General features: G+C 37.6%; 1 protein-coding gene across 10 annotated transcripts in view; it reads left to right on the top strand.

Moving 5' to 3' along the window:
* The window catches only part of LOC129780515 (uncharacterized), a 90,282-nt gene that overhangs the window by 51,986 nt on the left and 22,502 nt on the right, over positions 1-15,794 (top strand). For 9 of the 10 annotated variants that reach the window (XM_055788839.1, XM_055788835.1, XM_055788834.1 and 6 more), the window contains exon 4: positions 12,425-12,717. In XM_055788839.1, coding sequence (XP_055644814.1) covers positions 12,425-12,717 — 293 coding nt within the window. The remainder of the gene's footprint in view (positions 1-12,424; positions 12,718-15,794) is intronic. The other variant, XM_055788841.1, reaches the window with a different exon arrangement.

Raw genomic sequence — 15,794 nt, 5'->3', positions numbered from 1 at the left:
CGTGCTGTTGTTTTGTCATTGCCTTTGATACAATCTGAAAGAAATGTTAATTGATTGTAAATTAGAAAGAAAGCACTCAAGAAATCGATCATTTTATGATACTCAAATTATTGTATCAAATGACTAATACAAAATACTTTTGACGTAGAACTACGTCTATCATTAAGGGTGCCGAATCAGAAAACGTTTTTATGAAATAAAGTTAACGTCAATAACTATTTTTGCCGCGAACGGATCTTGACGATTTACATACCAAACGAATCGGAAAGTTCCTAAGATTTGTTTGATGTGCTATACAATGTGCTATACAATACAATCCTCTAGAGTGTACATGGTTAAAATTCCTGAGAACTATAAGCGTTTCCATTTTCCCATACATTTGTTGTGTTGATTAGGGAGCTTTTCTATCCGTGCCGTCAATAACGAGCAACTTATCGACGAGCAAAGGAGGGTAAATTGTAAGATTTAAAGTCTCCGTGAACAAAGGAAAAGAAGAAGAATGAAGGAGGATATTTGCCTATAGTATAAACAGTGGATCTCGCTGAGGCAAACTTTCAGTGCCGTTCTAGATACGAAGCAATGAACATCACTTTTGCTTCCTTGTTGTACGCCATCACATGGGCTGATTTCGGATTGAGCTGTGGACTCGACCAAATTACTCACTCGCTAATGCCTCTGGCATTGCAATCATTGCATCATACGCACTTCATTGCATTAATGTTCTGAACTACACAATTATGTGGAGAATCATCAAACTAGGTTATTGTCGGCTCACCAAGAAAATAAATGTTGTGGAATTTCGCCTGTGATTTGATTCCGCTTGTCAGTAGCAAAACTTTCTTCACTAAGGATGATTGCTGCGCTTGTCTCGAGTATGAGAAAGTAATGTTACCTTTTTTCGTGGCCAGCAATATTAATAGAAGCGTTTCTTTTGAGAATAGCGCAAGACGATGAGAAGTGTTTATATTTCTAGTAGTTTCAAGCCACCAATGTATGGCTCTGTATGCATGCTATGACGAACACTTGTTTGGCGCCTTGTGTACGTTGTACGAACGATGTCTAGAGGTGCGATCTCACTGAAACAATACTAAATAACATGAAGCATGATATTTGGCCCATGTAAGAGACCCGATACATTTTTTTTTATTAATTCGTTTATTTTTACAGGCTCAGTTACTTAAGTTTAAAGGAGCCGAATTTTTAAATATAATTTTAAAACTATATATATAAACAATTTTCTTAGATCTATGGTTAGTAAGGTGGAAAACCGATTACTCGCGGTGTACTCGAGTTTAGGAGGGTGACATATTTTTAGGAGAAGGATGGGATATAAGGAAATCGTAACAATGTTGATGAACACTCATTTCTTAAATCTATTCGTATATCTATAGTGTATTTACATTTCAACTTATTCTACTATTTATAGCAAGGGGACGAATTACCCGCAAAGGAAGGAAAGGAGGGTATAAGGCTGTAGGGACAATCACACACGAAGATCTATAGCTTTAAGGAAAACATATATTTGGGACATGTAATCAAGGTCTAACCGAGCCAACACATCTCTCACCGGCACATTGGGCTGCCTTCCTCTAGCCCGAAGGGAGTTTTCTAAATTCGATCTGGCAACAAGATGCACCTCACACGCCCAAACAACGTGTTCGATGTCGTGGTAACCTCGGCCACAAATGCAGAGATTGCTACCGGCCAGATTGAAACGAAAGAGTAACGCGTCTAACGAACAGTGATTGGACATGAGTCGGGAGAAGGTGCGAATAAAGTCCCGACTCAAGTCTAGACTTTTAAACCACTGTTTGAGGCTAACCTTAGGGATAATCGAGTGAAACCACCGGCCCAATTCATCTTTATTCCACTTGCGTTGCCAGTTAGCGATGGTATTTTTGCGGACTAAAGAATAAAATTCATTGAAGGCGATTTGACGCTGATAAATATCGCCTTCAATTGCACCTACCTTTGCTAATGAGTCAGCCCTCTCATTACCCGGAATGGAGCAATGTGAAGGGACCCAGATAAAGGTAATGACATAACAGCGTCTGGATAAAGCACTCAAAATTTCTCGTATTCTCTCAAGGAAGTACGGCGAGTGCTTTTCCGGCCTCACTGAACGGATAGCTTCGACAGAGCTAAGACTATCCGTTACAATGTAATAGTGTTCAACAGGTCGTGAGGCGACGCTGTCCAGCGCCCAATGAATTGCTGCCAATTCAGCAATATACACTGAGCAAGGATTCTGAAGACTGTGTGAGGTGCTAAAAAATTCGTTGAACACTCCAAATCCTGTGGACTCGTTTATAGTGGACCCATCAGTAAAGTACATATTATCACAATTGATACCCCCATACTTTTCATCGAAGATCGTTGGAGCGATCCTCGATCGTTGGTAATCTGAATATCCATGGATATCTTGCTTCATGGACAGATCAAAATGCACAGAGGAATTGATGTAGTCAGGGAAACAAACACGGTTGGGAATATACGAAGAAGGATCAACCTGCATGGAGATGAATTCATGATATGAACTCATGAATCCGGAGTGAAAATTTAGCTCGATCAGCTGCTCAAAATTCCCGATCACCAATGGGTTCATGACCTTACACCGGATGAAGAACCGAAGAGATAATAAATTGAAGCGATCTTTTAGTGGGAGTAGGCCTGCCAAAACCTCGAGACTCATGGTATGCGTTGAGGGCATACATCCCAACGCGATACGGAGACAAAGATACTGAATTCGCTCGAGTTTAATGAGGTGTGTTTTGGCAGCTGATTGAAAACAGAAACTGCCATACTCCATCACTGAGAGAATAGTTGTTCGATACAACATTATAAGTTCTTCGGGATGGGCTCCCCACCAGGTGCCGGTAATTGTACGGAGATAGTTTATTCTTTGTTGACATTTTTTACTCAGATACCTAATATGGGCCCCCCAAGTACATTTGGAGTCGAACCAGACCCCAAGATACTTGAATGACATAGCATGAGTGATCGGTTTACCCAAAAGTTTAAGCTTTGGTTTTGCTGGTTTATGCTTCCTAGAAAAAAACCACCATCTCTGTTTTCTCCGTGGAGAATTCGATCCCTAGCCCAATGGCCCAGGTTGAAAAATTGTTCAAAGTATCTTGTAAGGGTCCTTGCAGGTCGGATTCGTTTGATCCTACGACAGACACCACTCCATCATCTGCAAGTTGTCTTAGGCTGCAATTTTGTGTAAGGCAATTGTCGATGTCGCTTACATAGAAGTTGTACAAAAGGGGGCTTAAACATGAGCCCTGGGGGAGGCCCATGTAAGAGACCCGACTTACTGCCGAATCTCCGTGAGAAAAGTTCAAATGTTTCTCACAAAGCAAGTTGTATAACATATTATTCAATAGAGGCGGCAGACCCCGAGAGTGTAATTTGTCCGACAAAACCTCTATTGAAACAGAATCGAAAGCCCCCTTTATGTCCAAGAATACTGAAGCCATTTGTTTTTTTTCGGCGTAAGCCATTTGAATTTCTGAAGAAAGCAACGCAAGACAATCATTCGTCCCCTTGCCCCTGCGGAACTGATCTGAGAGTAGGCCATTCGTTTCAACCCATCGATCAAGGCGAAACAAGATCATTTTCTCCAACAATTTCCGTATACAAGACAGCATTGCTATTGGGCGGTACGAATTGAAGTCGGACGCGGGTTTTCCGGGTTTTTGAATAGCTATAACTCGTACTTGTCTTGTCGTATCATCTGGAACAATATTATTCTCCAGAAACCGATTGAATAAATTCAACAAGCGATGTTTCGCCACATCAGGGAGGTTTTTCAGCAAGTTGAACTTAATTCGATCCGATCCCGGAGCAGAATTGTTACATGAAAGCAGAGCAAGAGAGAATTCTACCATCGAAAACTCGGAATCAAAATCGCACCTATCTTGTGTATCTCGAACAATTTTTTGTACAGGAGCGGAATCAGGACAAACCTTCCGTGCAAAATTAAAAATCCATCGATGTGAATATTCTTCGCTTTCATTCGTTGAAGAGCGATTTCTCATGTTTCGAGCCACTTTCCATAATTTTTTCATTGACGTTTCTCGTGACAAACCTCTCACGAAATTTCGCCAATAAGCAAGTTTTTTTCCCTTTGATTAAGTTTTCAAATTGATCTTCAAGAGCTAAATACGTTTGAAAATTTTCAGGGGTTCCACGTTTCCGAAAAGCTTTAAATGCATTCGATTTTTCTACATAAAGCTTGGAACACTGGCTATCCCGCCATAGATTGGGAGGCCTTCGGCGAATAGTGGAACCTGGGATGGTTTCGTTTGAGCGCGAACTGCGCTGTCATAGATCAAACGAGAAAGGAAGTCATACTCCTCCAAAGGAGGTAAGCCATCTCTGAAATTGATGGCTAGAGCAATCGCGTCCGCATATTTTTTCCAGTCAATGTGTCTTGTGAGGTCATATGCCATGTTTATAGATTCAGAAGAATTCGACCCATGGTGATGGAAATTTTGATTGGCAAGTGATCACTACCGTTGGGGTCCTGGATTACATTCCACTTGCAATCTAACGATAGTGAATTCGAGCAAAGCGGAAGGTCAAGAGCACTTGGGTTAGCAGGAGGTTTAGGTACACGTGTTGTTTCCCCAGTATTCAAAACGGTCATATTGAAGCTGTTACAAAGGTCATAGATCAACGATGAACGATTGTCGTCGTACTGTTCCTCCCAGGCAGTTCCGTGAGAGTTGAAGTCTCCCAAGATCAATCGTGGCTCAGGAAGGAGTGAGCACATGTCAACAAGTTGCTTGCGGCTAACCGCAGCTCTCGGAGGCCAATACAAGCTGACAATACAGAGGTCTTTGCCTCTGATGTTTGCATGACAAGCAACAGCTTCGATCCCTCCAATAGGTGGAAGGTCAATTCGAAAAAATGAGTGGTACTTATTGATCCCCAATAGCACCCCTCCGTATCTGTCATCACGGTCCAAGCGTAAAATATTAAAATCGTGGAAAGAGAGATCATCTCGCGAAGAAAGCCAAGTTTCGGACAGAGCGAAAACATCACAATTGGAGTTATGAATTAAAAATTTGAATGTATCCAATTTAGGGATAAGACTACGACAATTCCACTGTAAAACAGTGATATCTCCGACCTCTCTTTTTGAATTAGACATCAAGAGAGATAATCATTGCAAGGAGGGGCCATGTTTGCATCAATTGTTGCAAAATTGTCTTTAATACTGGAAGCATTGAGATAACAATGGTTCTGATGGAGTCGGAAACATTAAAACACGTGAAGATTTGATCCACAAGGTTAGTCAACTTTATAAATCCCGATTGGGAAGTTGAACTGGACGGAAAAACAGGGACAGTTGGGGTTTTTGATGTCCCCTCGAGTGCTGGGTTGTTCAAAGATGAACTATTCCCACGGAAGCCAGGAGGAACCTGATTTTGCTTGTCCGCTGCACTCGATTTTTTAGGCAAGCTAACAGGGGGTATCACCGGGGGGACTTGTTCTTGAATTTTGGGAGTGGTCACATTTTTGCGCCGGGGATTCCCTTTGAAAATAAGCGGTGTGCCCCCGCTAGCTGTGTCCGCTTCCATTTCATCAACTGGCAATGTAGAGAAAACATTGTGTGTGGAGATTGGTTGTTGTTGTTGCTGGGCCAGTGGAGAAGCGCCCTTTAAAATTTCCGCAAATGTGCGTTTCGAGCGTTCCTTTAAAGAGCGCTTCTGTTTCTCCCTATATTTGATACATGCAAGTATTGCTATTGTTGTAGTTATTAGTTATCAAATGACCACCGGAATAGCGTTCGAGGTAAATTTTCAATGCATTGACATGAAACAAAATGCGACATGCAATCAGCTTGTGTATTGTTCCGCGAGGGCAAGAATGATTCATCAATCAATTATCGTCAACAGATTCTACAATAAGAATCATTTCAGGGCGACCAAACCATTCTACTAAACAGTTATTTTTAAAATTTCGTTGCATTCTAAAATAATATCCGAAATTATTAACAAGCGACTTTAGCAAAATAACAACGTAGTTCTACGTCAACAATCTGGTCGTGGCTTGGACACAACCTCCTATATATATTTTTTCAAATGAGAATTTACCGGTCCTTCAATGGTACTATATCAAATATGTATAAATTTGAACCAAATGTTATTGTTTGTTGAATATAAGTTGGAGGTCTGGAAGAACTAACCGGAAGATGGGAAATGGATTATGAAACTTACTTGCGCTCAGCAATCTACCAAACTTTCTCGCTTAACGTTTACTTATCAACTAAGAGTCATGTCTTCCATAGAATGAGTGAGAGGTGTGAAAGTCGATAGTTTTCGACTTTATTATGGCACCTCGTTATTGTTCCTGACACATATCGAACGATAGGCTAATTGATTGTCAATCGAGATTTTGAAGTTGAACACGTAGGCGTATTCTACTAAAGTAAAGAAGGGAAACAGAATGTTTGTTGCTTGTTTATTTCATCAGAATTATTCTCTTAAAGGTTTTAACCCCATTAGCGTCCGTCGTATTTCAATTGAAATTGTTGAATAAGCTTCGAAAAATCTCTTGCTGGCATTTAAGATAATATTTTTTTGTTGACTTTGTACAACAATAGTATAATGTGTACAACATTTCACATGTTCCGAAGCAATGCGGATTCTACCCATTCCAGCGTGACATGACAACGTTTTGAATCACTATAAACAAAATTTTCCTCGTTGTCATATTTAAATCTCACAATTTCAAAAAAGTAAACGATGATTTCCTACAAGAATCATCGTTTTAGAGAATATGTTATAGTTGAATTCGTATGTTGCCTGTCAAAGACTTTGGGGACGTGACAACACCAGACTTTTTGCTGTTCACGACTTTTAAACAAAAATGTTGTATTTCCAGTTCCATTTCAAAACAAACGAAACGGAACTGTAATCAATTAAACTAATCATTATTGCTCAGCAATCCAAATCAGCAAAAAGTCACGTCACAAAGTATTTGACTGACAACAAAACAATATATTTATAAAATATTCTCCCACTGATGATTCTTGTAGGATATTTCCACAATTTTAATATAATATCGTTTAATTTTGTGTGAATTATACATGAAAACGTAAACAGAAGTGTTTGTAGTGAGTCAAAATGTTGTCTCGTCACAAAACAAACAAACGGTATTGGTAAGTTAGGTTCTTTAAAGATTCCCTCTAAGGCCAAAAAGGGAATCCAATCCAGCATCCATAAAGGTTTCCGCTTTAGGAGTTAAAAACTGGACATTGAAGACAGGCGCCACACACACGCACACAACTATTTTCGTTTGGTGGTCATCAAGTTGGCATCGATTGCCGGCGGGCATCGAGCTTCGAGGGAGAAGACAGCGCCCAAAAAGAAAATGAAACGATGTCATCGTTGCTACCGGGTAGGAGGAAACAGCTACCGCGGCCTAAAAACACAAAATTTGTAATTGTAACGAATCAACAAGAAGGAAGCTCCTGCTACTGGCGGTACAGCAGTAGCAAAGAAACCATCTAAACCATCGAAAAACGTTGCCAAGAAGCCGAAGACACCGATGCCACAGGAAGCAGCACGAGGGATTTTGTTCTCAACAAATCAAATCCAGTTCTTCTCAGATCTTTGAAATTGAAGCAAAAGAATTTATTTGATTTTCCATTTATAAATTGGGGAAAAAGCAATCCATTATTTTTGGGTGAAATTTAAAACTTTCTTTAATATGCTTCATTTCTTTCATCTCCCTCCCTCACCTACGCCCGCAAATCAATAATTTTTCGAAACAGTGTGAACACTTCCCATCAAGTAATATCAACCAAACTCTAATCGATTACTCACAAGATATTCAATTTTCATCTACCGTCGCACTGTATAGTGAAAACGTCGGAAAACTCGAGCTAGTGCTCTGAAAGTTAAATTTTCATTTTTCAATTATCCGTAATGGTTTTGTTTGTATTGGTGAAAGCATAGATATTTTTTCGAAACTGATGCCAGACAACATCATCGAAACAGATATAAAAACCACTCAATAAAATGTTATTCCTGAGTCGGAGCGTTTCATGTTATGAAAATCAATAAAATAAAATTGTGTTGATATCAATAAAATTATTATTTTTACGTTTAATGGGTATATAATGTAAGTTTTAGCAACCTAAACATTGGTTAAGAAAATTGTATTGCAGAGCTCGGAACACTGCCACGGCTGCCTCCGGTGTCAAAAATAGTAAACGGAAAAGTATCACATTCAATCAAAATGCCTCGGCCAACGAAGAGAAGGGTTGAGGCTCTCCAACGTGAATATGTGAAAACAATACGATCACCGAAGAAAAATATTGAGGAATTATCACCATCGAGTTACTGTGCAGAAGAACTTGTTAATACCAAAAGAGCCACAATTCGCATGTGTTATAAATTTGCTCATGTTACGCTCGCGTATAATCAGAATTGTACTTCATATGCAAATATACATTCTATGTATATTTATATTTGCAATTGTTCATCGGAACACATCGTTCATACATTTTTCTTTTTTATTGAATTGTTATTTTTTTCAAATGTATTCTAAGACTCGTGTCAGTGAAGCGTCACACAGTGTGATAAGTGAATCGATCTATTTACGTGTGTTTTGCTCTTCTCTCACAAACACTATTACCCCATAAATACAAGTGGTTTTACCCATACTACTACAATGGCTTGCTTCCACCTTCACCTTCTAACTTCAGTTTTTCAGAAATTGTAATTGCATCTGCTGAAGTTTTTTATACTCTTCATTTCTCGTTCTTGTAAATGTTGGTATTTAATTCATCTGCCAACTGAAATAAAAATTCTGGTCGCGATATTCTTTTTTTGGTAGTGTAACCATATAAAATCCGATCATTTATAGTAATTAATTTCCAAAAGGTTAGAAGACTTGTCTACGAGAGTTTTATTTTGTGTTATACTTTCTAGTTATTTGGTCCTTTCTACCCGTCCAACCATGTTATAGGTTTTATTTTTACAAATTCATGCTTCCAACTCACTAAGAGATTTTTCTTTTTCGGCTTTTGGTAAATGTGAAACTACAATTATCTGATATACCGTTCTGAATCATATTTCGGACGCTTAAGGAATATGATGCAGAAAACAGATCTCAACTTTATGCACAGGTATTAAATGGTTGATATTTTTGATAAATTAGTTCAATATGCTTTTAAGCTTTTTACTTTGGTACCTATTTGATTGAAAATATAAAAAAATCATCGAATAAAATGCTTTTCAAATCAAGCGAATAAAAATCAAACTTCGGACACCATTTATAAGATAAGCAAATTTCGGACAGATTGAAATCAAATTTCGGACACTTTATTTTGTAATTTTTTGAACGAAAATTATATTACACTCGATTATATTTTATAATCAACTGCGAAATAAAGGGTGTGTCACATCAAATTGCATCACGGAAAAAACGCTGTAGAAATTTAATTATTAGGAATTATATCTTCAGCTTTCGCTTATAATCATATAAGAGTGTATAGATCACGGTGGCCATGCTTCACTGTCAAGCCAACGGGGTCACCTTCGTGCCAAAAGAAATGAACCCGCCCAACGCGCCGGAGCTTCGCCCAATAGAGAAATATTGGGCGATTATGAAGCAGGCCCTCCGGAAGAACCGAAAAGTTGTCAAATCGGAGGCGGACTTCAAGAGAAAATGGATTTCTGTTCAAAAAAAAAAACTACAACCTGACGTTGTACAGAACCTTATGGACGGGGTAAAGAGGAAGGTGCGAGCATACGGGCTTGGGCTCGAAGTATGAATAAAAAGAAAATGCCAAAAGTTGTTTAATAGTTTTTATTTTACTGTCTAAAATTTTCAAAAGGATCGGTCTACTGGGCGAATTTCTACAGCGTTTTTTCCGTGATGCAATTTGATGTGACACACCCTTTACTTACCAAGCAATCACAGTAACCTGGTAACGATGATGAGAACTGATGAAACACGAGAGAAATTTAAATATTGATGAAGGGGTAAATTCTACGTGCTCACGCTAAAAAATCGTCAAACACAAACGATAATGAGTGGATTTTGGATTTTGGATGATTTTCTTTCCTACTATGTAATAATTCAAATGTAATTTTCTAATGAAGTGATAGTGAAACCAAGAAATTACTCTAAAGAAGCAAGTGTGATATTAATTTTATAGTTATATCATCAGTGCATTAAGCATTTCAAGATATTAGAACAAAGTGTCCGAAATATGATTCAGAACGGTATAAAACAGCATTGAAAATCGTGACATTTTGTCTGTCTTTTGTTTTGCGGGTTTGGGAAATTACATTCAATCAAATTTGTATAAAAAATAACTACTAATGAAGTTATTTTTTATACAAATTGCGTTGCTTATATTGAGTAGACCTGCATCTTGCTTTTGACGAAAATAGCTGATCATAAACAATAACATTTTCAACTGGTTTTTAGCAATTTTTGGTTATTTCGTATGCCACATCTTCGATATTAGAGCGAATTTGTCAGTCCGCAAACGATGGATTCGCTCGTATCAAAACGAATGAATCGCATAACGATTTCTTTTATTTATCCGACAGAAGATGCAGGACCCCATTTCTTATTCCATGGATATGGAACGGTTTAATTTGTTGTTCTATATACACCAGGTGCATTAAAAAATGCATCTAAGTCTTTTTGGAAAAAAAAAAATACTTGCGACCAGTGGTCGATGCTCCCTATCCTGTATAAAACAAACTGCATATAGAGTGTACCGAAGAACAATCGGATAGTATTTTTGTTGTGAAACATTAAAATTAGTAGCAATCTCAGTCTTTCAAAGCAAATAACATTACAAATATTTATATACAGTGTGGACTCGAATATATACAGTTTTTGATTTCTTTTCACTGTATATAATCGAGTCAAAAAAAAAATATAAACAATTCCTTTACCTTGAAAGGTTACATTTATTCTTGAAATAAGCCATATTTGAAATTTCCAAACTGTATATAATCGAGTCCAATATTGTATATAATCAAATCACATATAATCGAGTCGAGTCAAATCGATTGGCATATATGGTAGACACAATGTGTACATGTGATTTTCAGAAAAAAAAGGGAGATAGAAATCGAAAAAAATAATTAGCCATATAAAGGGTGTGTCAATCAAATTGCATCACGGAAAATGATTATGTATGATAATATATGTACTCTTACCAATAAATAACAGCGTTTTGGTAAACAATAACACTCAAAATATAAATGGCAATGGGAATGATTTCATATAATTTAGGCTTGGCAGAGAGTGGGTTAAAAAGTAGTTTTGATAGATTCAGTGATAACAAACATCAAATCATTCAAGTCCAAAGTTGCATCGTAAGCAATTACATTCTCATTATTCATTCATAGTCGCTCGAGAAAAATAAGACAACATATTAGTTTTTATAGTCACCAACGTTAAATAAATTACAAATTGGGTAAAACTATTCCACATATCCTCCTCAATAAAACAAATCGTTGAGGATTAGAAGGAGATGAATCCCATAGTAATAATAAAAATAGTCGTCACACCCTGTTGGATTGAAAAATAACAAAAAGCTTCATCTCGAACCGTACACAATCCTAAATCAACGGCGCTCTAACGTCAGAAATCAGCACAATGTCGAATGCAAGGTGCATCTCCAGTGTGTGGTAGATTTAATTAGCCGAGGAACTAATACTGCATTCCACAGACGTGCATTTTACCACAACGTGTTCGTGCAAAGCGCAGCTGTGCGTTTCACGAGACGTGACCGGGAATTAAATAACCTTCCCATTCTTCGCAATGAAAATAAAGTGAACCTGATCAGATGTTGATTGCATGGCGACGAGAAACGGCGAGGTGGAAGTTTAATTATCAAAAGTAAAATTAGGTTTGGGTTTAGGTTTTCGCAATTATTGAGCCACGCGGACCCAAACCGCTCACGATGGCAACAATTACAGCAAATTAAAAACGATAACGACTTTCATTTCTTCTCTTGTTTTTTTTTGCGTTGGATTCGGAATCAACTAGATTATTTAGGACGGACTAAAATAAACATATTGAATTGGTTGAGCTCTTGGCCCGGAAATTAAATCACGATGACTTGAATTTCGCTTTTCTTGGAGTTTCAGCCATTAAACCACTTGTTTCGTTGGGATTTTGTGAAAAGCCAGTCTGTGTGGATTCATTATACGTTCGGCATCTTTCATGTTCGCGCCAAAGCAGCGGATAATAAGAAATGAATAATCCGATTCTTTGTTTCCGTGGGAATGTGAGGAAAGACTGAAGTTGTAATACATCATTTTCGACCGAAACATTCAAAATTCGCTCTGTTCGATGATGAGCGTTTGCCATCATGAATGAATCGTTTGATGTGTGTACGAATGGTATGTTATTTATCATTTCTATTTTTTTTCAGGAATCCTCCCGGAAGCGTTGCGAACCAAGTGCGGCCGCTGTTCTGCGACGCAGAAAGAAAACGCATTGAAAATCATAACAACACTGTATAACAACTACCCGGCTCAATATCAAGCGCTTCGTGAGCGCTGGGACCCATCGGGCGAGTATCATCGCCGCTTTGAAGAGTACCTCCGGGGATTGCAGTTCAATCAGATTAGTAGCAACAATGGCAATAGTGCTAGTGGTGCCTCTAACGATCGTCCGGTAAGAAACGATATCGACCGGGATCAGTCCCAGATACAGCTGCAGACGGTAATATTATCGACAACAACACCGGCGACACCGGTTGCCCCCAATGTTTCTCCCAGCGGTTCCGAGCAGCGCCCCCAATTGGCTACAGCAGCACAGCTAACCCAACCGGTAGCACCCGTTTTGATTAGTTCTACTACCACAGCCACTACCACTAGTATGACTAGTACTACTCCCGCTAACGTTGCTATTACTACTATCCCTACTACCACAACTACTACTACTACTACTCCCGCTACTATAATTCCCACTACTAGCATACCTGGGTTTGGTACCACTAGCAGCGGTAGCAGTAGCACCTCAACAGCACCTGATACTGCAACAGCAACAGCGACCGCTAGCGTCCCGATTAATGTTACTAGTTCAGCGCCCTCAACACCAGCGGTTTCTCCAACAACGGAAACGGTAACCTATCCAACTACCAGCATTACTAACGAAGCGATATATTTGTATAGTAATTTATAGGGATTAATTTTCAGTTTTGCATGTATACAAATTGGTCATTGAAATTTTTATCTGTTCCCATTTTTTTAATGCATCTATACGTATACATATGGATGGCTTTATTACACGGTCTGATAGCTTAACATAAAAAAGCAAACAACGCACAATAATGTTTAAAGAATATTGTTAAAATTTACTAGATTTTATATGCTGGTTATTTTTTGGTTTTGCTCATAATATTCTGTTGTGTATATCCGGCAAAAGTTTTCTTGTTTGCTCGTAATCAATCGAAATCAAATCAAAAAAGTTCCTTCTTCAATATCCGTGTTTGTAAATATACTTTGTACAAATCGCCAAATCACCCGAAAAATAGTAGATTTTGACGCGACCCTCTCCATTTTTTTTAAACCTTTTGCATATGATGGTAACAACCAAAAATCACGATTTCAATTTTTATATGACTAACTAGCTGACCCGGCAAATTTCGTCCTTCCTAGAATGTATTTTTTGTTATGAATACTTTCAATCATTCACGTTTTCTTAATAAGCGAACTTTCAACGTTCTAATTGATCCTTTACAATTTCCTTCTACTATAAATTTCCTAGTACTTCTACCAAAACTCGTCATTATAATATTCACAATTCTCGTTCAAGATTCTTCAATCAATTGCAAATAACATTTTCCTCCGTTACATGGAATACACGTTTGATAGGGAGAGGGTGGTAAAGACGGACACCTTAAGTGAACGTTAATTTTTTTTCGTGAATTTCACCAAAAAAAAAATATAGCAATCTCACCACAAATTGATAGTCTAGGTCTCTTTTTACAATACAATTTGTCTTTGAGGCAAAATTTTAAATGTGTCCGGCATCTTGTAGACGTAGTTAGTGGGCATCTATTAAAAAAGAAGGAGGAGATAACCAAATTATTTTCAAAACAAAATGTTTGTTTTACCCTTCGGTGAAGTGTCTGTCTTACCCGACTTGATTAGTTTTTTTTTTATCAATATTTCTAGAGTAAAATAAGAAAACTTCACAGCTGATTCGGTTAACTGGAAGAGAAGTGATGGTAGAACACTCAACATTTGTGTGGCATGGCGTTGAAATTTGTGTTTCATTTGTATGTGAACTTCCCTTTTAGAGGAAGAAGGTATTTCAAGCCATCATAGAAACATTTTTCGTTCCTAAAAACTTCCACATGCCAAATAGGTTCCATTTGCTTAATTGGTTCTCGATTGCAGAAATTTGTGTTTCATTTATATGACAGCTCCCCCTTACAGAGGAGGGAGGAGTGTTGAATCATCATAGAAACATTTATTGCCCCATAGAACCTCCACATGCCAATTTTTTTTTATTAGTTCTCGAGTTTTGCAGAAATTTGAGTTTCATTGTGTATTGAGAAGTATAATCCATTTCTCTTAAAAATATTTTTTTTTAAATTTTGAATAAAATATACATATACAAAGCTCATACAATTATCTACAAGTCATACATCGGAAAAGGTTATTGCTACAGGAAAAAGAGTTTTCCTAACAACAACTTTTTCATGTTTTCTATGAAAAATTATTGTTTAACACGTAATATTTTAGTGTATAAATTCTTGCGATTGACATATTCTGCAAACTTTTTCCTATTTAGCAACACGTCAAGAACATGTCACACGCAAGAATTTACACACAAAAATGTTACGAGTTAAACATTAATAGGGGAAGTGGGGGCATAGTGGTTACCATAAGGAACATGCCCATTTCCGGCGTCCACATATCGCTTCATATCCCGTTTCTCGAAGAATATTATAGTTCAACTCATTGTTGTTCTAGATAGCAAACGGCTTTTATTATAAAAAATCAAAATAGTACATTTTTCATCATTAGAAAAAAAGGTGAAAAATCGAACATTATTTTTGCTTGGAGGTAAAGTCACCTAGTGAGGGCAAAGTGGTCATTCGCACAGATCATGCTGAATTGGATAGATTCATGCATTTTATTCGCCCAAATTTGTTCATATCATGTTTGATATAGTATGCACATGTATGAAATAAGCTTGGCCTATTCACATAGAGTCTCAATTTAAATTTTCTTATGCAAACAAAAACGTAGTAAGAAACACATAACGTTCTGCATAATGGGGCTTGATTTAGTTGGAGTGGCATATTTATCCAGGGTCAAAACCACAAAAGGATCCTCTTCAAGAGCAGAATGTGATGAGGTATATCAGCTTTATTGTTTATTGTTTATTTATTGTTTATTTGTTTATTTGGTCAACAGGTAACATTGTACCCCAATGACAAAAAACTTTAGTGAACAGAACATTGTAAGTTGTTATTCACCTATGACCACTTTGCCCTCAAACATCAAAATAATTTATAAGCTAATTAATCGCTGAGATTAAACAAAATATCTATTCACCTCACCTAGAATATGTGAACAGTCGTCCAAACTGATGATTTGTCCAGCATATCAAATTAAAAAAAACTAAATTTCACGAGAAATTCCTTAGATATCATGCGCACAGAACTACGGCCTAATGGCTATCGAAAGAACAATTTCTGTTTTTATTTATATGTTGACATGCGACAGCTCTACTGAAGTACAGGGTGCCTCAAAAGACATTAAATTCTTCAAACATAAGGAGAC

The sequence above is a fragment of the Toxorhynchites rutilus genome, chromosome 3 (assembly GCF_029784135.1).
Source record: "Toxorhynchites rutilus septentrionalis strain SRP chromosome 3, ASM2978413v1, whole genome shotgun sequence".
NCBI classification, from domain to species: Eukaryota; Metazoa; Arthropoda; class Insecta; order Diptera; family Culicidae; genus Toxorhynchites; species Toxorhynchites rutilus.
Note: the sequence above shows the minus strand (reverse complement) of the source record. Positions and strands in the feature narration are given on the sequence as shown.